Source organism: Prunus avium, chromosome 3, assembly GCF_965620075.1.
Source record: "Prunus avium chromosome 3, drPruAviu1.hap1.1, whole genome shotgun sequence".
Classification (NCBI taxonomy): Eukaryota; Viridiplantae; Streptophyta; class Magnoliopsida; order Rosales; family Rosaceae; genus Prunus; species Prunus avium.
This window is the reverse complement of record NC_142286.1, coordinates 39,449,655-39,469,405: the sequence shown is the minus strand read 5'-3', so window position 1 is coordinate 39,469,405 and position 19,751 is coordinate 39,449,655. Positions and strand designations below refer to the sequence as shown.

Below are 19,751 nucleotides of genomic sequence, written 5' to 3'. Positions count from 1 at the left end.
CGCGCGGCTATACTGTTTTGAGAAAAACCAAATAGTACAGCCGTTCGGCCATATTATATTTGAAAAATAAATAGTATAGCCGACCGGCTATAACTTTAAAAAACGTGGGGTTTTTTTGTGCTACGAGCCCAATAATAATCGGGCTGAGCTCAGAGCCCCAAACATGTCGATTAGGTCGCTACCCATCTGCCCTCCATTTTTCTTCCAAATCTGCATCATCTTCTGTGTTTATACATTTTGTTTTTCGTTGTTTGGGGTATTGGGAGACTGTTGTTTACTCTGTTTTGTACGTTTTTAAAAAACAAATCGTACAGCCGTGCGGCTAATTAAACAAATGAGCAGTGTTAGCATGTCACGCGCACATGGGCGACTGGCCTTTGACGAACGATCGTCTTTTGTTCAGTCAACGTCTCACAGTCACCCACCCGTTTATGTGAGTGAACTCGTGGACACCTGAGGGGTTACAGTTGAGATCTGTCTAGCTTAGCTAGTTAGTCACTCCAATATTGTCTTGTTTTCCTGAAGATTGAAAGCCAAGAACGAGGGAGGAATGATCCTCCATCATCCTCGCTTCCCGTCACAAAGATTCAAGCAGTAGAAGTGGGACCCAACAGAGAGAGAGAGCTAGTTAGCAAACGTGCTGCTCGTATTTATTCAATGGGTATGATTCAAGCAGCGTCTGCCTCAGTTCATTCTGTTGTTGCACCTGCACCAATTATAACTTCATCTTGATTAAAGAATAACTATGTCAACTACCAGATCAGGTAAAAATCTGATATCAGTTTTTTTTTTAGGAAAGAGAGAGAGAGAGCGAGCAGTACATTCTCTAGTTCATCCTTAAGTTGTTGCACCTGCACCAATTGTAATATCATGTTCATTAAAAGACTTAACTATATTAACTACTAAATCAGGTCAAAACCTGATGTTTATCTTTTTCGCACACAGAGGGGGAGAGATAGAGAGACCTTCAAATTAAGTTCTTGCACCGTTTGATCCAATGAAAGCAGCCTGGAAGCAACAGGACACATGAGAAATTCCAAAACAATTAAAATGTGTGGATAATTACACAAATGATGAGCAACCATATTGCTTTGTACTTACCGTAACCGAAGTTTTTTGTTTTCCTGCATCAGAAGTATCTTCTGTGAACCTTGCATCATGTCCTCAACGCTATTTTCAGGCTACCAAAAAAATACACCAAGGAATGGTAATAAACATCCAACATTAACCTAGTGAAAGGAAACAGAGATATGTTTTGAGACCCAAATATGAGAATGTAGAAGTAAACCTGTTCACTAATGTCCTGGACATCATCAGTTCCACAAAATCCCATGTGCCTTTTGGCGTGTTGTAGTTTCACTGGAGGATCAAGAAGATCCTTCCTCTTTTTGATCAAACCTGCTCTTGAACTTTCATATTCAGAACCACTATTCAGTACCGAAGGTTGGTCCTCACAATTCTGAGTTGTGGAATAAGGTGGCTCCTGCTGACGCGATGTTGCAGATGGACCTCTTTTAACTTGCTGATAACCAATCAGTGTGCAATGCTTGTTCCTGCCAAGGTGAAAGGTAGTACAACAGAAATATGCGTCAACCCGGAAATTATTACAAGTCATTGTACCAGTGAATTTTTACAGAAATGAGAACAACCCTATATATGCAACAGCCAAAAATTCAAAACCAAGAGTTAATACTTAAAATACTTCCACAGGCCGGCCTGCTTCTCGCGCGAGGAAGAAGAAGTTCATCTTCGAAGTCGTTGTTTCTTCTTCAGTATACTGCTACTACTGAGACGAGACGCCCAGTTTCATTTATGTTCTTGGACAATGAACTGTTTTTGGGCTCAGGGTTATGGGTTTGCGTCTTAGGCAAAATGTGATTTGCCTACGTAAATGATATATTTGGGCAAAATGGGGTTTTTCTTTTAAAAGCATTGTATCTGAGGCCTAAGCCCGAGAACTGAAACAAGCTAAACAGGGAATAGAGAAATAAAGAACTAGAAAAAAAGCCCAACAATGCTATTAGTAATTTTTTTTCCTTGGTAAAAAAACAATGCTATCAGTATACTTACTATTTCGTGTGCAATTCAACATATTTATTTATTTTTAAACAATAACCAATGGGATGTTAGGTCTTTTGTGTGCTCCCAAGTGATCCAATCCCCATGCTACCCGTGTATGTGAGTTTGCGCCCCTCCCATTCCTAGCTGTGGCAAAATTTAAAAAATAAAATAAAATAAAAAAATACACCCAACAATGTAAAAGGTGGCTCACCAGTACTCTACTGTCATTTGCTTTAAACGATCTTCAAGCTTTTGGAAGAGGGAAGTTTTCTCAAAATCTTGCTTATTGTGAGTAGGCTGAATATAATCTGGTTCCAGGACACCTACAATCATGATACTTTCACATAAATCATCATCAACTGTACGTATACAACTGTTTGATGAACTAGTCTAGATAAGTGCAGTTCTCACCGACAACTCCTCTTCCAGTACTGTTTGTCCCAATTCTAAGTACACGCCAAAATGGCTGCCAAAAATTAATAAATAAGAAAAGCATAAGTGGTAAACAACAAGTTGACTTTCTTTTCCAGGAGTATGGAACAAGATAACATACACCGACTAATAAAAGTTATGCAAATGGCATATAGTTTCATTCACTCTCGGCAAATTTGTATCAGATAACCTGTTTAACAAATTATAAAAGAGAAGAAAATTACCAGTATCAGACGATTCCGATGGTAGATATTGAAACCATGAGTATGAGCTTCCTTCAGAAACCCTATTGCGGTAATAATTTCAACCTGAACAAAGAAGCTAGCAATCAACTACGGTAGAACCATTGGATTTGGATACTAACAAAACACATGCGCACCGCACACCACCTAAAGCTAAAGACAACATGCACTTGGACAAACACTTGTGGGGTGGGTGATTAGGATCAGATGGGGCTTTTAATCACACAAGCTTTTTCTCAAAAAGAGACGTGACACACTTTTTGGGCTATAACTATCATTTCAAGACATGACTGCTCTGTTCTTAAGACATGGTTTTACTGAAAGTAAAACTCAGCCAAACTTCATCATCATAATACTCTATTATTCATGGTCATGTTGTCTCTTTTAGCTAGAAGAAAAAATGCAATCTGTTTAATTTGCTCCATCTTAAGCCCTCCGAAAACAGACTATAGAGAGAATTCATAACGATTAACGACTTGAACTTGAGGATATCAGTCAACCATACATTAACTTGGAGAGAAAAGCAAAGAGGAAACTGATGTGATGCAATTAAGTCAGATGCGTCTGATAAATTACAGGGTGCAATTAGTAGCAACTAAAAATCAGCATGGTAGTAGGAACGGTGGCATTGTAGACAGCACAAACCTCCTTATTTCCATGAATTTGCGGCATATACTTGATAAACTGAAGATATTTGAGATCACTGGCAATATTATGGTGCTCAACATCTCGTCCACACAAAATTATTCTGAAGTACTGTGGTAGCTGCCTATACAGGATTGATGCATATGCCTGTGGAACATGAAACCAGGCCAGGATTTAAGGACGAGAAACTTATTGTAATAGTTAAATTTGAAATTTGAAATCTATACTTACACGGAGAGAGTGCTGATATAGGTTAGCAACATGCTGATTTCGTTTCTTTCTGCTAAGTGCTTTGTCACCATTAATACAAATATCCTGCAAGAATAAGATTTACAGTAACACCGTATCCAATATGATCCAAAAGTGAACGAATGAAGCAAAGGGATGATCAGAACCTCGGGATCAGAATCAAAATCTAGTTCCATGTCCCCATCATCATTTAACCAAAGATTGTAAATGACAAGTTTTGTTCCATGATCCCCTAAATCATCAAACTGACAATTGGGTTAATAAATCAAATAGGTAATAGACTTACATGCATACCATGTCAGCATGAATGCATGTATGTGTATATGTACACATGTAAGGATGTGTGTACGCATGTAAGGATATGTGCACACACATGATAAAGGGCCAATTGCAAAATAACAATTGCTTGCTATAATAAATAAGCCTCTCTCTTATTTTTAACACTTCATTTAGGGTCCAATCCAAATCACCTCATTAATAAAGAACTGTATGTTTGCAGGCTTACTTGCTTCAGCAACTCATAGGAGCAGCAGTAAGTTTTATGCTAAGATTAATGCCAAATTATTGCAGGCTTACTTGCTTCAGCAACTCCTCTTCCGTTGAATAAGGAGACCAGTGTAACAGCATGGTGAGGTTAGAAGAAAACTGGTCTTCATTATGTGGAATTATGGGGTTGAATGTTCTGGCTGATGAGTTAAACTCATAATCCACCTGTAGTAACAGGAATACCCATACTGAGTTCTGAGTTAAATAGTTATTAGATTCCTATAATAAAGAAACTGAAAATAGTATCAATCGTACATTAATGAATTCCATTTGGGTTAACAAAAAAAAAAATTAGAAATCAACTCACAGCATTTCACACTAATAAATGAACCATGAATGGGGTTCTGCCACTGACCGAAATCAAATAATATGCAGAAAGATCACTTTCAGTGGCCTTGTTTATGGTAACACCAAAATGGCATTACAAGGTCCCTGCCCTAATAAAGTGATAGCCTATGTTGAAGCCTTATGAAATTTATCTGTTCATAAATCAAAGACAATACAAAACCAAATACTCTCACTAAGTTGTGATCATCTTGACGGCAAATGATGAGAACCATAATTTTAGGAATATGTGGTCAACTAGGGAATTGAATTGATCTCTTTTCTACTATTGATTCTGCATCACATTCACTCTGCTAAATTTTTAGTCTTCAAGGAGGATTTTTAGTCTTCAAGGAGGAAGTCCCTGATAGTAATTCTGGCCATGTTCAAGTAGGCCATTTATTAACTTTCAGACAGGACACTAACACTGCTTACACAGCATGTTCACCTATTGTAGACTCCACAATTTGGCATGGATTATTATACCAATTTTAGTTTGGGTGAACTTGCAAAAGATATTATCACATATAAAAGGGTGCTATGAAATCAAACTCACCGTTGGTACAACTATCTTGTCGTAGCCCACCTGCCTCAAAAATGTATAAGAAAGGAGTCCCAACACTTTGAGTCAGTGACCTGAGAAGGTTATACACCAATGCAAACAGAACCTTATGCAGTCAACATTATATACCAACAGTGTAAATACAAAATAAGTACTATCTCTATTTTATAAAAAGGTTGGATCCCAACTTCATGGTTATCTCCACTTCCTAATATTGCGCTAGAAACAAAAATATAAAGACAAAAGTGAGACATAATAATGTACATTAGTAAATCACGCTGCCAATTCATTTCTTATCCCAAAAAAAATAAAATTAGCTATCAACTGCCATTTTTTATGGTCTTTAGGGGATTTAACTAGAACTTCATACTACAAGCAGAGTAAGTAAAAGTGAAATAATATGTTCTTGGGCAAGACCTTGATTTCAAGTGGCGACTGAAGACAATAACATCTGCTCCAAGTCTCATAGAGACTGTCTTGAATCCATTTCCATCTGAAAGGCTAAAAGGATCCTAATTAACATAAGAAGAAAATAAATCATGCACAAGATTCAATGACCAAAGTACAATATATACATTGTCGCTGGTCGGTGACTCGGTGGCCATCCACTCCCTCCAAAATAAACCTCGATATCTTTCCACTAATCTGACGGTTATTAACCTCACCACCAATCACTTGGGGCCACGTTTTCACACCCCTGAATCAAGTACATTCCCTCTCAATTTTTCTCTACAACGCTTATACCCCCAAAACCCTAAACCCCTGATTTCTGATTCCGAGTGGTCTATGATCGCTCATCCCAGAATAGTGAGAACGCATATGCAAATAAAAGAACACTAAAATCTATGATTTCTTTGCACGGTGATGTTGATTGCTACCTAATTTGCATCAAAAGAATTAATATAACCATCCCATGTCACTTAAGTTATATATAAAAGAAAGGGTAAATGGTTGAAAACCCCTGGACTATTTGGCTTGTTGAAATGTCCACCCTGATTTTTTTTTTCAACCAATTTAGCCTTCGTATTAAATTTAATCACCAATTTAACACCTACCGTCAAGTTTCTACACTTCCATCCAATTTTCCGTCAATTACAAGGGTAAATTTGTCATTTTACAAAGTACAATATTAATAAAAATTTTAAAAATTTTAAAAACAAAAAATAGGCTAAACTTAGATCTATTTTTCCAAAAACCTATTTTCTGGGTTTTCTTCATAGATGGTGATGTTTTCTCTGTTTGCTTCTCTAATGGTGGGTTTTGATATGAAATTTCTCAGTTTTTTTTGGTTTATGAGTATCAATATATTGGACTAGCTGAGGATCTAGCGCTAATGGCGGAAGAGGCCGACGTTCCAATGGAGCAAGTTGAGCTTGGACTAGCTGAGGATCTGGCGCCACTAGCGGTGACGATGCAGAGGTCGGATCCAATTGTGACGGCGTAGTCGACGTCGGCTATGATCTTGGTGAGGGGGACAAAGGCGGCAGAGTACTGGAGGTCGAGCATCTCGCCGCAGAGCTTCTTGAGTTTGGTCTGGGTGAGGATTGGTCTGGGCGAAGGCCATAACCAAGTTGCCGACGCCGATGACGGAGAACTTGGTGTAGCGCTTGGTGGAGGAGGGAGAGGCAGCGTCGGAGATGGGCTTGAAGAAGGCTTGGGTTCGACCTTGTCGTCTGCACTGCGTGCAGAACTTAGGTATTCAACGATTTTGTGGAGATAAAAGTCTCGATGTTGTAGTTGTTGATTCCGAAAAAAAATCCTATTTATTTCATAACCTTGCTAATCTGGTTGATGATGCGGATGAAAATGGATACAGCTTTGGAGCAAGGTATGAAAAAGGAAAAAGAAATTGCAAAAATTAAGTGAAGTGAAGTGATTTAAAATTTAAAAAGAAATTGAAAAAGAAACAGCCGATGAAGTGATTTAAAATTTAATTATTTTAAACTTAAAAAAATTAAATTTTAATTGAACAGTGAGTCAGGTGCCTTTTGTGACATTTAAACAGAAAATTGAATGAAATTGCATGACAACTAACGACATGGGCTAAATTGACCATTTAAAATAATCTGAGTGCTAAATTGGCTGAAAAAAAAATTCAAAGTGGACATTTCGACAAGCCAAATATTCCAGGGGGGTTTTCGACCATTTACCCAAATACAAAAATCACCAGAAAAGAAACAATTCCCCAAAATTTGATTCATTCAAGAAACAAAACACCAGCTGCAATTTCAGGCAGATGCAAGGGTCGCTTGTGAAATGCATGTTCTAGCATAGTAGATTGAAAAACACCTCTGAGAGCTTGTAGATCAAGTGACTGAGTATTTATTCATGCATTTGAAGTCTTATATTCGATTTGAAATTAATCAGAGCCGTCCATTTGATTTTCTTCTTCTCATCAACCATTAGATGGGTAAATTAACAAGCAACTTAGTTTGAACGAAGACTCTCTAAGCCAATTTTAACAGCTGGAATTAGGATCCCAGAGAATTTAACAGACCAGAGTCGAAATTAGGATGTACATACTAAGGAGCTCTTGCTCCATCAGAAGTTAAAAAGCAGTGCATTTCAATACATCTTAACCAACAGAATCCAAAAGCATTATGTTTAAACAAGTCCAACAGAATCCAACGGAATCCAAAAGCATTATGTTTATCCAAAACCGTCTCCCTTTCCATCATTTGAGCTTACTTCCCGTTCCAATCCACTTCAACTTGTCCATCTGTTCAAGAATAAAATCCAAGCAGTTCTCATAAATGGAAAACCAAGTATAGACTATGAAAATCACAAAAATTCAACAGAGCTGGAAACCACTGACCTTGAAGATTAATTGCTCGCTTTGCTTGAACAGCGTCAGAATTGTAAACCTGCAGCAATAGCAGATTATCTCATTCTCAGGCCATCGAAGCACATTTTGATAAAATTACCATTGTCCAATTAACAGAATCAAACAGAATTCAATTTTTGATCCATTCCCATGCTCTCATCATATTAAGTTCTTGAAGTCTTGAAGATTTATTATACAAGTATCACATACAAAAATTTCTTCCAGCACACAACTGTACATACCTCAAGAACATGATTGATATCAAATGACATAAACTTTTTCTTGAGCTCCCTGGCCTCTTGGCAAAGCTCAGCCATATTCCGTTTTTTGGTTTTCCAGAAACCCCGAACCTGATATCAAAGAGCTCATAGGACTTAATAAACAAATAAAATATGAAATGAATTTTCAAGGATACAGGTAACAAAAGGGAACGAAAGGGAAAGACTACAAAACTCAAGTGCTGTAACATATACAAACCTGCATGCAGACACGTTTAGAGTGTCCTTTAACACGAATTTGTTTATATCCTTTTTCAAGAGCGTATTTCAATCCCAAAATTACAGCTCGATATTCAGCAACGCTTTTTGATGCAATGCCCACCCCTTCACGTACCAAGTAGACCTATAAAATCACATGTTATAAATGAATGGTTAACAGCTACATTTGACAAGAAAATATGCCCTTAAAGAACCACAATTATCTCAACGAACTGCATACAGCGCTTCCATATTCAGCTCGTAGCACAGCTCCTGCACCAGATTGTCTGGGATTTCGTTTTGAAGCACCACCGAACTCCAGTATACAGGAAGGCGAAGGCTGGCAAAAGACATAGATCAGGAATACCGGAAAAACAGAAATACTTGAATTTGATAACTTTACTACTTACAAAAGAAAGGCGACCAATGGCAGGACCATCCAGACCGACGAATTCAGCAGCATTTTTTCCACAGTGGTGCTGTGGAAAAAATGCTGCTGAATTCGTCGGTCTGGATGGTCCTGCCATTGGTCACCTTTGTAAGTAGTAAAGTTATCAAATTCAAGTATTTCTGTTTTTCCAATACAATCTTGTACGCAACATCCACATCCGGACCTTCTCCGTCCGGAATCTTGATTCGACGGAGGGGATCTCAGATGCAGCTGAGGTGATCGCGGATGCGAATGAGGTGATCTCTGTGAGATCCTGGAGGTTGCCAGTGCCACTCCTGTTAGGTCAACCAATGGGAGTGCATAGATTTTAAATATAAATTTTTTATATTTCCGATTATTCAAAAGATAACGAACATGAACATAAACTATATATTTCCGATTATTACATGAACTAAAGAGAGTATAAGAAAATGAACATCAACTAAAAGAACATGAATCATCGGGAAAGATAGATCTCAAAGAACATGAATCATCGGAAAAAGATAGATCTTTCCCTCAAAGACTATATTTGCGATTATTCAAAGATAACGAACATGAACATAAACTATATATTTCCGATTGTAAATGGAATCTCACTGTCTGCAGGTGTGAAGTTGCAGAGGGTAATGGGACATATTCAGTTTGTAAATGTTTCCTTTCGCTATCCTTCAAGGGCAAAAGTAGGTCTTTTTTGGCCTAAATAATTCCAATTTATTCTTCCATTGCGTATTTTCCTTTCAAATGTTTTCTCATATTATTACCCTTTTTAAAAACTTCTCTCCAAAATTTTAGCAGACCCCCGTACTAGATGGCATAAATGTTTCCGTACAAGCACATGAAGTGGTTGCAATTGTAAGAGATAGCTTTGCTTACATTATGATCCCTCTTAGAGAGCAGGAAATTTTTAAGGACTGACTTGCATCTAAATTTTGCCAAGGTTGGTCTGAGTGGTAGTGGAAAAAGCACATTGGTGAATCTTTTGCTTCGTCTTTATGAACCAATCACTGGTCAGGTAAGCTTCTTCTTCTGAAAATTTGTCATCCATCACTCAGAATAAGTTCATTGTGTATTTTCCACCATTTTTGTTATTACATCTTAGACTGTCATCAAATTTTGTTCTGACATGAAAGCAAAAAGAACCGTCATTGTCATAGCACGCAGGTGAACTTACAACAACCCCATTCTTCTCTTTTCTTTTCTTGATATCTTCTGCATTATCCTGAGTAGTATGCGTCGTTTTGCAGGCTTTCAACCATAAAAGCTGCTGACAGAATCGTTGTAATGGATGTTGGTCGAATCACTGAGGTCAGGTTTTATTGATTTATTTAATTCTGTATTTAAAAAAGGATGCGTATATATTCACATACAATCCGAATGCCCCGTTGTCATTGATTTATGATTTGTGTAATGTGAAGCTCCCTATATTATATATATGCAGATGGGTAATCACACAGAGCTCCTCGAGAAGGATGGATTATATGCAAAATTGGTTGGAGCTCAAACAGATACTTTGGCTTGACCCAGCAATATGATTCAGATGTTCTTTTGAAAACACTAGTGAAATAGCGTTCATCCCATTTTTCTCTCCATAATGCTCAATTTTGGATTTCTCCATTGTGTAGTAGGCTGGGCCTGGGCCTTTATATATATTTTTTCCAACAATAAAAAGTGAAAGAAGAAAAATCGTCATGGATTGCCACATCAGACTCAAATAGAGGTGGACGGACGCAGAACATCACGTACAAGTACAACTTAAAACTTACAACACAAGAATATTGCTTTTATAGTGGAAAAAGGGAATTGACTTGTAGACCAAAGGTCTCATGGTATCTTAGTTGTGTGTGTGAGAAACCCATTGTTTTCCTATTGTTGAGCACTATAATAAGAATATGGATGCCGACATACGGGGCATCACAAGTGATCTTTCTCCCTTATTTTGTCTTACATTATTTTATTATCTAAAGTTATTGTATTGGCCAATACAATAAAACTTACAAGAAAGAAATAATGGAAATGATGTGGCATCGATTTTTGCTCTTTCCGGTCAATCCAAACTTCATCTCTCTCTTTTGACTGCCCTTTCAGCCTCTCTCCATCACGAGTGCCTAGGTAAGCATTCCACCTAAGTATCCTCACCCACCGTCGCAACCTAATAACAACACAACCAAACCATAATTAGTTTCAAGACATGATAGAGTAGAGGGGAGAGAGAGAGAGGAGCTTCAGTTGACTTGAAAAGTGGAGGAAGTGGAGAGGAAACAAGTAAAGAGGGTTCCACAGACGAATGCAGAGGAACCAATCCCTGAGAGCACTCCGAACGTGGAGGCTCGTCGCTCTTCTGCCACATTATCTGCCTGATTATCATTTCAATTCGTACATTTCACACATCCATCCACCAAATTCAAATCAAACAAATTTTGTGTAAATTCGAATATACGAATCTCAAGGATTGCCTTTATTTCTATTTCCCGAGTCCAAAAAAACATTGCACGCAATATGATTTCTAATTATATTTCTTTATCCTCCTCCTCTTCCTATAGTAACTCCTCCTCCTCATTTGTGTCTGTTTTGTTGTGTAAGTAGTGTACACAACAGAACAGACACAATGCAAAGCCTTGCACAGAGCAGAGGGAAACACAACAGACACAAAGGAAGACTCCAGCAGCTTTCAAAATTACAGGAAGATTATTGCATAATTGGCTCACACAATTTGAGTAGCACAAGCTTTGGTCATCCACAGCAAGACTTGAAATATTACAAGTTGAACATAGCACAGCCATGACAAGCTTTGTTCTCATTCCCAAAATCCTATTATTTCTCCACCTCCAGATATGATCCACAATCCCAGCCGGCCAGGCAAAGCTTTTTTACTACGTAAGCTTTTTTACGGTGACGGGGATGAAGAGCAGAGACGGAGATGGTATTGTCATACCCGGCCCGTTGCCATTCCTAACTCTTGGGTCGTTTCCTTTTCCACTTTTGGGAAGCTGTGTGAGGCATTGAGGCCCATAGGCTATATAGCTCAGCCAAATTTGATTGTTCATTAATAGGAGCTTTATTATTTATTGTGAGTGGGTCCAAGATTAAATTTGGGCTGTCCTCCTTTCCAATGTTGGGGTTTTTTGGTTAGGCCTCTGGCCCACCTCAACACCCAATGTGCACGATATAGACCAAAATTTGCTCTACAGGCCCTGGTTTCGATCGTTCTCTCTGTGTTTCCGCAGCATTATCCGGAAGAAAATCAAGCAAACGGTATCTATCTCGATCGGCTCCGCACGTAAGTTTTTCATTCATCAATCTGTCGAATGCTTAATTTTCTTTACTTTGATTTGTTGTTTCCGTGAATTCATCAGTTCTACTTGCATTGTTTGTTTGATATTTTAAGCTTGCTTAATTGATTCCGTGAATTCATCAGATGGACTGCATACTAATTGATTCCGTGATCACCACACCCACATCCTGGCTTGACTGAACTGATCCTCCACCGCCTGAACTTCCCATAGTACTACATGTACTGGTAGAGTTTGTATAGGAAAAACACCTTTGTCCCACACTGGAGAGAAGCACTCTCACTCTTCTTGTGTGGTTTATAAGGGTTAGCAGCATACAGTACAAGCTTAAAATTCAACGAATCTATGATTTCTTTGCACGGTGATTGTTGTCAATTCCCAGAATAGTGAGAACGCATATGCAAATAAAAGAACACTAAAATCTATGATTTCTTTGCACGGTGATGTTGATTGCTACCTAATTTGCATCAAAAGAATTAATATAACCATCCCATGTCACTTAAGTTATATATAAAAGAAATACAAAAATCACCAGAAAAGAAACAATTCCCCAAAATTTGATTAATTCAAGAAACAAAACACCAGCTGCAATTTTAGGCAGATGCAAGGGTTGCTTGTGATATGCATGTTCTAGCCAAGTTAAAATCAAGAGTAGATTGAAAAACACCTTTGGGAGCTTGTAGATCAAGTGATTGAAAGTATTTATTCATGCATTTGAAGTCTTATATTTGATTTCCCCAATAACGCTGGTGTTTTAAAAAAAACAAAAACAAACAAACAATCATAGATGTTCCAGCTCTGAAGAGATGTAAGGCATTTGACATAGAAGAATAACAGCTAGGTTGTCATATATTTAAGTAAAAGCATGGACATGACATCAATATAATATGTGCAAAGCTGAATTATAAAATAAATAAAAAAACAAAAATCAGCTTTGTGCATATTATATTTATGTCATGCATGTATCCTTAATACTGACAACTTTCATTTTGGTTGTAAGTTATTGAACTATAGAGCACATGCTGTTTTTGTTATTTTCGTATATTAGCTAATCAAATTTGAAGATAAGTCTCTGTCCGTTGACAGCATACTGTCGTATTCTTTTGTTTTTGTTTCGCCTGTATATGTATTTCCATGTTCTGTTCTGTGTATCTATAAAATACTACCTGTGCAAAAATTCGTACACTTGTTTAGAAAACAAACTTTTTCTGGTCCTACTTGGTTTCGAGCTGTATTGATAAGGAGGCAATGAAAAAATCCAATGTATATCTTTGCATACTGAGTTGTTTCAAGTCGCAATCAATCAATGTTATGTGGGGGTCTTCCAGATTTTGCACTATGCTTTTCACATGGAGATCATGTGTCATTTACAATCACCGGACTCTTTCATGTTAACCCCACTATATTATGCATCAAAAATTAAAACCCTACTATATAATACAGAAAATAACCCTACATGCAAGTAGATGCTTTGTCATCTTACAGATCAGAGATCATTTTCTGTGTACTCACCCAAATAATGCAAAAACAGAACCAGAATACTGATTGGCTAGGCATATATTATGTGCTGCACGCGAAAGATTTATCTTCGAAGCAAAAACGGTTGGAGATTGGAGGTTGAACAGAGTTTGTATGGCCAAGTAACTAGCAAAAAGTAAAGACTTCTCTTCTAGGATGGATGAGCAACTAGCTAAGGAGGCAATGAAAGCAGGTAGACCATTGATCTTGCGTTAATAGTCATGTATATATATGTTTTGTGATGTACATTTTACAGTGCAGAATGGCCTTCAGATAATTTTCCGTTTCTTACAGAGGCCTGTCTAGTTGCATTAATACCAAGAATTTCCTCACACTTAAGTGATTGTTCTTAATGCATAGCTTGTTACTGCATTTTCAAAAGGCCGAGAGTGTGATTACTTGTACGCTTCTTTATATGCTGGGCTTTATTATGAAAGTCAAGTTTCTTAACGCCTCGCTCGTTGCTGCATTTTCAAAACACCTAGGCGGTCTAAAACACTTGAATTGTGTTTGCCACGTGTCAAAACACTTGAAAAGTACCCCCGATTTCGGAGTTGGCCAAAGTGAGTTGGGGCTCCAAGTTTCAACATATCCAAAGCAAATATTGAAAATAGAGAAATTTCACAGTAAATCAATCTGAGAGTTCAATTTTTTTTTTTTTTTTTTTTTCGTGAGAATGTTTGCCTTTGATCTACATCAAGTGCTACTAAATTATGTTACCGCACACATTATTTTTCGTACAGAATTGAGTGCTGGGTTGGAGTGGTCTTGGTAATTGCTTCAGTTTTCAAACAACACTTTACATGAAGAATACTACCACCTCTCTTACTGCTATACCCATAAAACCTTGTTTGAAATTGTTGTTCTCATTGGCAAAGGATTGCAAATCACCATCTTGCATTTTTCTCACAAGTAAGAAATAATATCAGCCTCTCAATTTCTTTCATAGTTAGTAAAATACGGAACGGGAAAAATATGAATAAAATACGTACGTGTTTTATTCGGCCACTATATAATATTTTAATATATATTATTTGTATTCAATAATATGAAGAATTTACACGTGTATGTGAATTTTGTGTGTATTATTGAAAATTTTGTAAAAAAACCGTGTATATGAAAAATATATACGTATGTGTACAATATGTGTATTGTATGTTTCCTTTTTTTAACAAAAGGTGTATTTTACCCAGTCTTTAAGACGTGTATGGAAAACATAGGTGTTATTGAAAAATACTTACGTACGTGTATAATACGAGTATTAAACAGAAAAATGCTAAATTCTTTATACAGGTAATAACTTTGGAAAAGTAAAACCTCAAAAGGGGACAATAGAGACTCGGGTAATGTAGTAATAGTAATGGATAATGCTATAAACAACTCTTATCGATAAAAGAAAATTAGGGAATTTTTTTTCCAAAAAGGACCTAGTATAGCCGCACGGCTGTACTATTTATTTAAACAAGTAAAACAAAATATCGCGTATAGCCGAGCGCCTATACTATTTATTAAAACAAAATTTACAAAATCCCGAGTCCCGCCGCGCGGCTATACTCCTTAATTTATATATATATATATATAATACTAAAAAAACAACTCGCCTAGCCGCAAGGCGGCCCATTTTTTATTTTTTATTTTTTATTTTTTTACTTGTATAGCCGGGTGGCTATACTATTCATTTAATATATAAAAAAAATTAAAAAACCATATTATAGCGACGCGGCTATACTATTTATTAAAAAAAAAAAATTAACGGAACATGAAATGTTGGCGGATCCACAAAATTTAACGCTAATGAAATTCAACCTTGTTTGATCCACAAAATGTTGGCGGATCCCTATTTTTTGTTATTGTATTTGTCGGTTTAACCCGTATTATTTGTTAGAAATAAAATTCATTTTTTTATTCTTGCCCAATGGGTTAATAGCTAGAAATCATTAGAATGGGAGGTATTGGAAAGAATTTAAATTTTCATTCCCCAATATCGCTTGTATAAATAAAATAATTGAAGAAATAACTCTAGCCCAATGGGCTAAAGTGGTATTTTAGCCCTAAACCCTAAAACGATATGACAAAAATGTATATTTAAAGGGTATAGCCGCTGTCTAAATACATTCGAATATTTTAAAGGTATTGCCGAACGGCTAGACTATTTAAATATTAATATATTAGAATATTTTAAGGGTATAATCGCACGACTATACTATTTAAATATTAACACAAAGCTTGCACTCGCACTCGCAGTCACAGCCATTTCGCTTCTCTATCAAACTCAAGCTGGATTGGTTTTCTTAGGTTTCGGCTGCTTCGTCCTCTGGGTTCGGCATCGAAAAAAGACCCAACCCGCCTAGGAGGCCCGCTCAGCCGCCTAGCCCCCGCCTAGCCGCCTAGCCCAACATCGCCGGCTTGTTGCAGATTTTGACGGAGAAAAATCTGATAGCGGAGGCAGGGTCGAGTTCCAGAGCCATAGAATTAGACCATATTCAGGAGGAGATTGAGGAGGTGTCTGCCGTTCCGGAAGTGATGGAGAAGAGGAAGAGCAGAAATGCTTTGAGGAAGGGGTCAGAAGGTGAAGAGGTCCGAGCTATGCAGGTATGATTGCTTTTGAAAGGTGAGTTTTGATTTTTCGGAGCCTATCATTCATTTCTTGTGTTTTGTTTATGATTTAGTGTTGTCTTTGAATTATAAAATGGTACTTTAAAATTTGGCAAATTGAAAACTGAGCAGCATACAGTTTATTACAACTTACAAGGGGGTATTAACTTTTGTTTCTTTTCTTTTTTTGTAACTGGGTATGTGTGGTTCTTTCCTTTTCTAGTGTTCACTTCGTTTTTGGATGTAGTATTTGTGATTACGACTTGTTCTAATATAATGTTCCTGTTATTTGACAGAAAGCATTGCAAAAACTAGGATTTTACTCGGCTGAGGAAGACATGGAGCTTTCTAGCTTCTCAAGCGGGACCGAACGTGCTGTCAAGACTTGGCAAGTAAGTTTCAATTATCATTAGATGTTACTATGTATAATGCATGAAGAGTAAAATTTCAGAATCATCAAGTTGAACAAAAATTTCACAACGCAAAATATATATGTTAGTCAACTTGTGTTGTAATATCTTGTTTGACAGGTCTCCTTAGACGCCCCTCAAGATAGCATAGTGACTGCAGAACTTCCTGAAAAGTTATATACGGTAGCACAAATTGAGGGTCTGGATAACAAAGGGAGTACTCTGACTGCTACACAAAAGGTATAGCCTTCTGACGACATACCATTAGCCTTTATTAAGTGGAAGCCGTTGATGTTTTAAGTTTCAGTACCAAGATATCATTCCTCACTTTTGGAAATGAACATAATGGGTTTGGTAAGTCATTACTTGCAATCCTCAAGAGGAGCCAAAAACTCATTTGATGGTTCAATTTGAAGTGAACTAAGCCTTCTTTTTCTTCAACTAGATTGTAAAGAATTGTAGCAAATAGTACTAAGTACCAACCAAGAAGCTCTGTTACTTAATTGAGAAATGGACCTGAAGCTCCAACTCTATTTTCAGTAACTCAGACATCAGGTTTCTTGGTTCCAGTTCATGAGACAATCACTTAACATGCAAATAAAAACGATATGACAGTGACGTAATGTGCTGTGGTAACTGGTAACACACCGTAACTTATTTTGGATAATAATAAATGAAGCTGATTATATTGGTAAACTGATTTTCTTCTCCTGGTTGGCCTTGAGCTAGCAACCTGATCATGTTCGTATAAGCTATAGCAAACCACTACATAGGCTGAAACATCGTAATTCTTCTAATGGTTGTATGGGTTTTGTTGTTTAGGAAGATATAAATGGAGCTGCAGTTACTTCTGCAACAGAAATTTCAGAGGTCCAGCAAACACTTCTGAAAGGTGTTACAGAAGTAGAGGTATCTGAGCATCGTGTTTTTCTCCTTGGAGAGAACCGATGGGAAGATTCTTCTAGACTTAGCAGGAACCAAAAAAAAGGACTTACTGTGCTCTTTTCCCATCTCTCTGTGACTGTTGGCTGGGGTAACAATTTTTACCTTAATAAGATGAAAACCAAATCCAGCATGAAGTAAGTTAACCATTACTTGATAGGATGTGTTAATGCAAATAATAAACCGAGAGATTTAACATTAATTGTTATATATAAATAGATATTCTCATTTCTTTATATGGTATTCTAGGAATTCTTTAAAAAATTATATAAAAAAGAAATTAATCTATTCGAGCATTTTGAGCACTAATATCGCTTTTATAAATAAAATAATTGAAGAAATAACTCTAGCCCAGTTGGCTAAAATGGTATTTTAGCCCTAAACCCTAAAATAATATGACAAAATTGTTCATTCATATTCGCATATTTTAAAAGTATAGAGGCACGGTTATACGCTGTTTCAAACTATTCGAATATATTTTAAGAGTATAGCCTTTAAGTATATTCCTCACGAACACGAAGCTTGCACTAGCAGAGGAATGTGGTGCGCGAGTGAAATGAAGGGACAGATAAACGAACACGAAGCTTGCACTCGCAGTCACAACCGTTTTGCTTCTCTATAAGAGCTTTCAAGCTTCAAAGACTCGATCTTGAGCCTCTCTCTCAACTCAAGCTTTGATTTTTTTTTTTTTTTTTTTTTTTTTTTTTTGGGCTTCGACTGCTGCGTTGATGCCATTGGATTGGGCTTTCTCAATGTCTGCCAAGGCAGAGCCTTCTGTCCTCCGAGTCCTAATGCCCACCTAGCGACCAGCTAGCTGCCTAGGCCGATTTTTCGAACACTGTGATTGACTGAAAGTCTGAAACCCGAAATTGAAAAAATTTAGCTGCAAAATTTGAGCTTGAGATTGGAAAGCCGAAGCAGTGAAGCACAAGTCAGGTCCATAGAAGAAGAGATCATACGACTCTTAATTCATCTAATTCCATTCCTCTCTCTATTTCCCGCCTTATTCTATTCTCTCTTGACTCTCTCCCAAACGACATGTTCACCTCACCACACCAGCGACAACAATGACAATTCCTCCCTCTGCCAACTCTACCTTAATCTCTTCTCTCTTCGCATTGACGACATGCCCTAGAAGAAACAAATACAAAATTTGCTAACTTGGTGTCTATCTTCAGTGGAAGGAAAATGATGAGGCTATCCTATCATGGAGTTTCTATGGTCTTGCCAATAACAAGGTTCGGTTTTTAGGCCCCAATCTCAAATTCTAACTATTTATTTCTGGTTTGGTTAAGCAATAGATTGATTGGTTTGGTTCTTCTTGTTTGAAGCTTGATAAATCTTTATGCATTCAATATTCATCCATTGATGGTTCTTCTTGGTTGGACTGCTTTTCATTCCTTGGATATTGCATTTCTGTTATAGATTTTGACAGTTGATCATGCCCTCGTGTTTGCTGAGAGAAAATAATAATAATAAGAGTTGTCTCCTCCTCCTTTTGCATAGGAACACAAAACCAACCCACCAAAGAACAGAAAAAAAAAAATGAAATATTTCACCACCTCAAGTGAAAAACCTAATTCATTTAAGCTTTTATATTAGTTCTTTTGTTAGCATCTGTGTTTCTGTAGTGTGAACTCGACCTCAACTGCGAAGAGAACAAATAAAAAAAATTAGAGGGCGCATTCGCTAACGCATGGGTTGGGAATCTCTTAATTATATTTAACTTTTCAAACTAACTTCAAAAGCACTAGATTAACACACCAACATGAAATATCGTTTATCGAGCCTCCATTAGTGTAAAAGGACTGCGACTTCATTAGCTGAAAATGCTTTAGAAGATGGATCGACTTCCAATCCATTGAGATCCCTTTCACTATAAAAACCAAGTTTTTGAGGTTGAGGCAATGACCCTTCACCACTCAACATTACAACTGCAATTGGCATGCTCGGCTATCTGTTGGGTTATGCTGCACACTTAAAACACCTACATGATGAAGATAGAGGAGCCCCCGAGCAATTCCATTAATAATGTTAAATCTCTTGGGCCAAACTAGCATCATGCTTTTAAAAAATAGTATAGCCGCGCGGCTATACTATTTTAACAAAAATTTCCCCTCAATTTTAAAGAAAACCTATATACCAATGATCGCCTCCAACTGGACCGTTGAAGCTCAGAGCCCCAAACATGTCGATTAGGTCGCT

General features: G+C 37.2%; 4 protein-coding genes across 11 annotated transcripts; 2 read left to right on the top strand and 2 right to left on the bottom strand.

The window, feature by feature from the left end:
- Nucleotides 1-313: 313 nt before the first annotated feature.
- Nucleotides 314-5,768, bottom strand: LOC110756563 (protein MICRORCHIDIA 6-like). 3 transcript variants are annotated; one of them, XM_088249960.1, is made up of 15 exons: nucleotides 5,637-5,768; nucleotides 5,479-5,554; nucleotides 5,056-5,135; nucleotides 4,206-4,340; nucleotides 3,776-3,874; nucleotides 3,612-3,695; nucleotides 3,381-3,527; nucleotides 2,718-2,801; nucleotides 2,473-2,527; nucleotides 2,273-2,384; nucleotides 1,289-1,553; nucleotides 1,102-1,181; nucleotides 966-1,008; nucleotides 822-851; nucleotides 314-706 (listed from the first exon to the last, which is right to left on the bottom strand). In XM_088249960.1, the coding sequence occupies exons 4-15, from the start codon at nucleotides 4,254-4,256 to the stop codon at nucleotides 629-631; spliced, it is 1,128 nt and encodes a 375-aa protein (XP_088106086.1). In that variant the 5' UTR covers nucleotides 4,257-4,340; nucleotides 5,056-5,135; nucleotides 5,479-5,554; nucleotides 5,637-5,768; the 3' UTR covers nucleotides 314-628. The 3 variants fall into 3 exon arrangements, with proteins under 3 accessions (XP_088106086.1, XP_088106088.1, XP_088106087.1); XM_088249962.1 differs by lacking the exons at nucleotides 5,056-5,135; nucleotides 5,479-5,554; nucleotides 5,637-5,768 and having other exon boundaries at nucleotides 315-706; nucleotides 3,776-3,861; nucleotides 4,206-4,335; XM_088249961.1 differs by lacking the exons at nucleotides 5,056-5,135; nucleotides 5,479-5,554; nucleotides 5,637-5,768 and having other exon boundaries at nucleotides 315-706; nucleotides 4,135-4,269.
- A 1,746-nt stretch (nucleotides 5,769-7,514) lies between these two features.
- LOC110755846 (uncharacterized) lies at nucleotides 7,515-8,888 on the bottom strand. Its single transcript, XM_088250719.1, has 6 exons — nucleotides 8,772-8,888; nucleotides 8,603-8,701; nucleotides 8,363-8,506; nucleotides 8,128-8,235; nucleotides 7,877-7,925; nucleotides 7,515-7,780 (listed from the first exon to the last, which is right to left on the bottom strand). Exons 1-6 carry the CDS (start codon nucleotides 8,886-8,888, stop codon nucleotides 7,746-7,748), a joined length of 552 nt encoding a protein of 183 aa, XP_088106845.1. The 3' UTR covers nucleotides 7,515-7,745.
- A 501-nt stretch (nucleotides 8,889-9,389) lies between these two features.
- Nucleotides 9,390-10,725, top strand: LOC110756329 (ABC transporter B family member 26, chloroplastic-like). 6 transcript variants are annotated; one of them, XM_088250035.1, is made up of 6 exons: nucleotides 9,402-9,471; nucleotides 9,587-9,643; nucleotides 9,729-9,803; nucleotides 9,891-9,952; nucleotides 10,036-10,096; nucleotides 10,230-10,725. In XM_088250035.1, the coding sequence occupies exons 1-6, from the start codon at nucleotides 9,418-9,420 to the stop codon at nucleotides 10,308-10,310; spliced, it is 390 nt and encodes a 129-aa protein (XP_088106161.1). In that variant the 5' UTR covers nucleotides 9,402-9,417; the 3' UTR covers nucleotides 10,311-10,725. The 6 variants fall into 6 exon arrangements, 1 of the variants encoding a protein (XP_088106161.1); XR_015834394.1 differs by having other exon boundaries at nucleotides 9,390-9,643; nucleotides 9,922-9,952; XR_015834393.1 differs by lacking the exon at nucleotides 9,891-9,952 and having other exon boundaries at nucleotides 9,390-9,643.
- A 5,397-nt stretch (nucleotides 10,726-16,122) lies between these two features.
- On the top strand, nucleotides 16,123-17,687 carry LOC148296151 (protein disulfide isomerase pTAC5, chloroplastic-like). The gene is made up of 4 exons (XM_088250718.1): nucleotides 16,123-16,191; nucleotides 16,491-16,586; nucleotides 16,725-16,844; nucleotides 17,427-17,687. The coding sequence occupies exons 1-4, from the start codon at nucleotides 16,123-16,125 to the stop codon at nucleotides 17,685-17,687; spliced, it is 546 nt and encodes a 181-aa protein (XP_088106844.1).
- The last annotated feature ends 2,064 nt before the right edge of the window (nucleotides 17,688-19,751 follow it).

What these genes read in the sequence shown, in the direction of transcription:
- LOC110756329 (XM_088250035.1), top strand. Translation starts at nt 9,418, where the DNA reads ATGGGACATATTCAGTTTGTAAATGTTTCCTTTCGCTATCCTTCAAGG. An exon ending in CACATGAAGTGGTTGCAATT is followed by an intron (nt 9,644 to 9,728) that starts GTAAGAGATAGC and finishes AATTTTGCCAAG; the next exon opens with GTTGGTCTGAGTGGTAGTGG. An exon ending in GTCATTGTCATAGCACGCAG is followed by an intron (nt 9,953 to 10,035) that starts GTGAACTTACAA and finishes GTCGTTTTGCAG; the next exon opens with GCTTTCAACCATAAAAGCTG.
- LOC110756563 (XM_088249960.1), bottom strand. Translation starts at nt 4,256, where the DNA reads ATGCTGTTACACTGGTCTCCTTATTCAACGGAAGAGGAGTTGCTGAAG. An exon ending in ATTTTGATTCTGATCCCGAG is followed by an intron (nt 3,696 to 3,775) that starts GTTCTGATCATC and finishes TTATTCTTGCAG; the next exon opens with GATATTTGTATTAATGGTGA. An exon ending in TATATCAGCACTCTCTCCGT is followed by an intron (nt 3,528 to 3,611) that starts GTAAGTATAGAT and finishes CATGTTCCACAG; the next exon opens with GCATATGCATCAATCCTGTA.
- LOC148296151 (XM_088250718.1), top strand. Translation starts at nt 16,123, where the DNA reads ATGGAGAAGAGGAAGAGCAGAAATGCTTTGAGGAAGGGGTCAGAAGGT. An exon ending in AAGAGGTCCGAGCTATGCAG is followed by an intron (nt 16,192 to 16,490) that starts GTATGATTGCTT and finishes GTTATTTGACAG; the next exon opens with AAAGCATTGCAAAAACTAGG. An exon ending in GTGCTGTCAAGACTTGGCAA is followed by an intron (nt 16,587 to 16,724) that starts GTAAGTTTCAAT and finishes CTTGTTTGACAG; the next exon opens with GTCTCCTTAGACGCCCCTCA.
- LOC110755846 (XM_088250719.1), bottom strand. Translation starts at nt 8,888, where the DNA reads ATGGCAGGACCATCCAGACCGACGAATTCAGCAGCATTTTTTCCACAG. An exon ending in CTAAACGTGTCTGCATGCAG is followed by an intron (nt 8,236 to 8,362) that starts GTTTGTATATGT and finishes CTTTGATATCAG; the next exon opens with GTTCGGGGTTTCTGGAAAAC. An exon ending in ATATCAATCATGTTCTTGAG is followed by an intron (nt 7,926 to 8,127) that starts GTATGTACAGTT and finishes CTATTGCTGCAG; the next exon opens with GTTTACAATTCTGACGCTGT.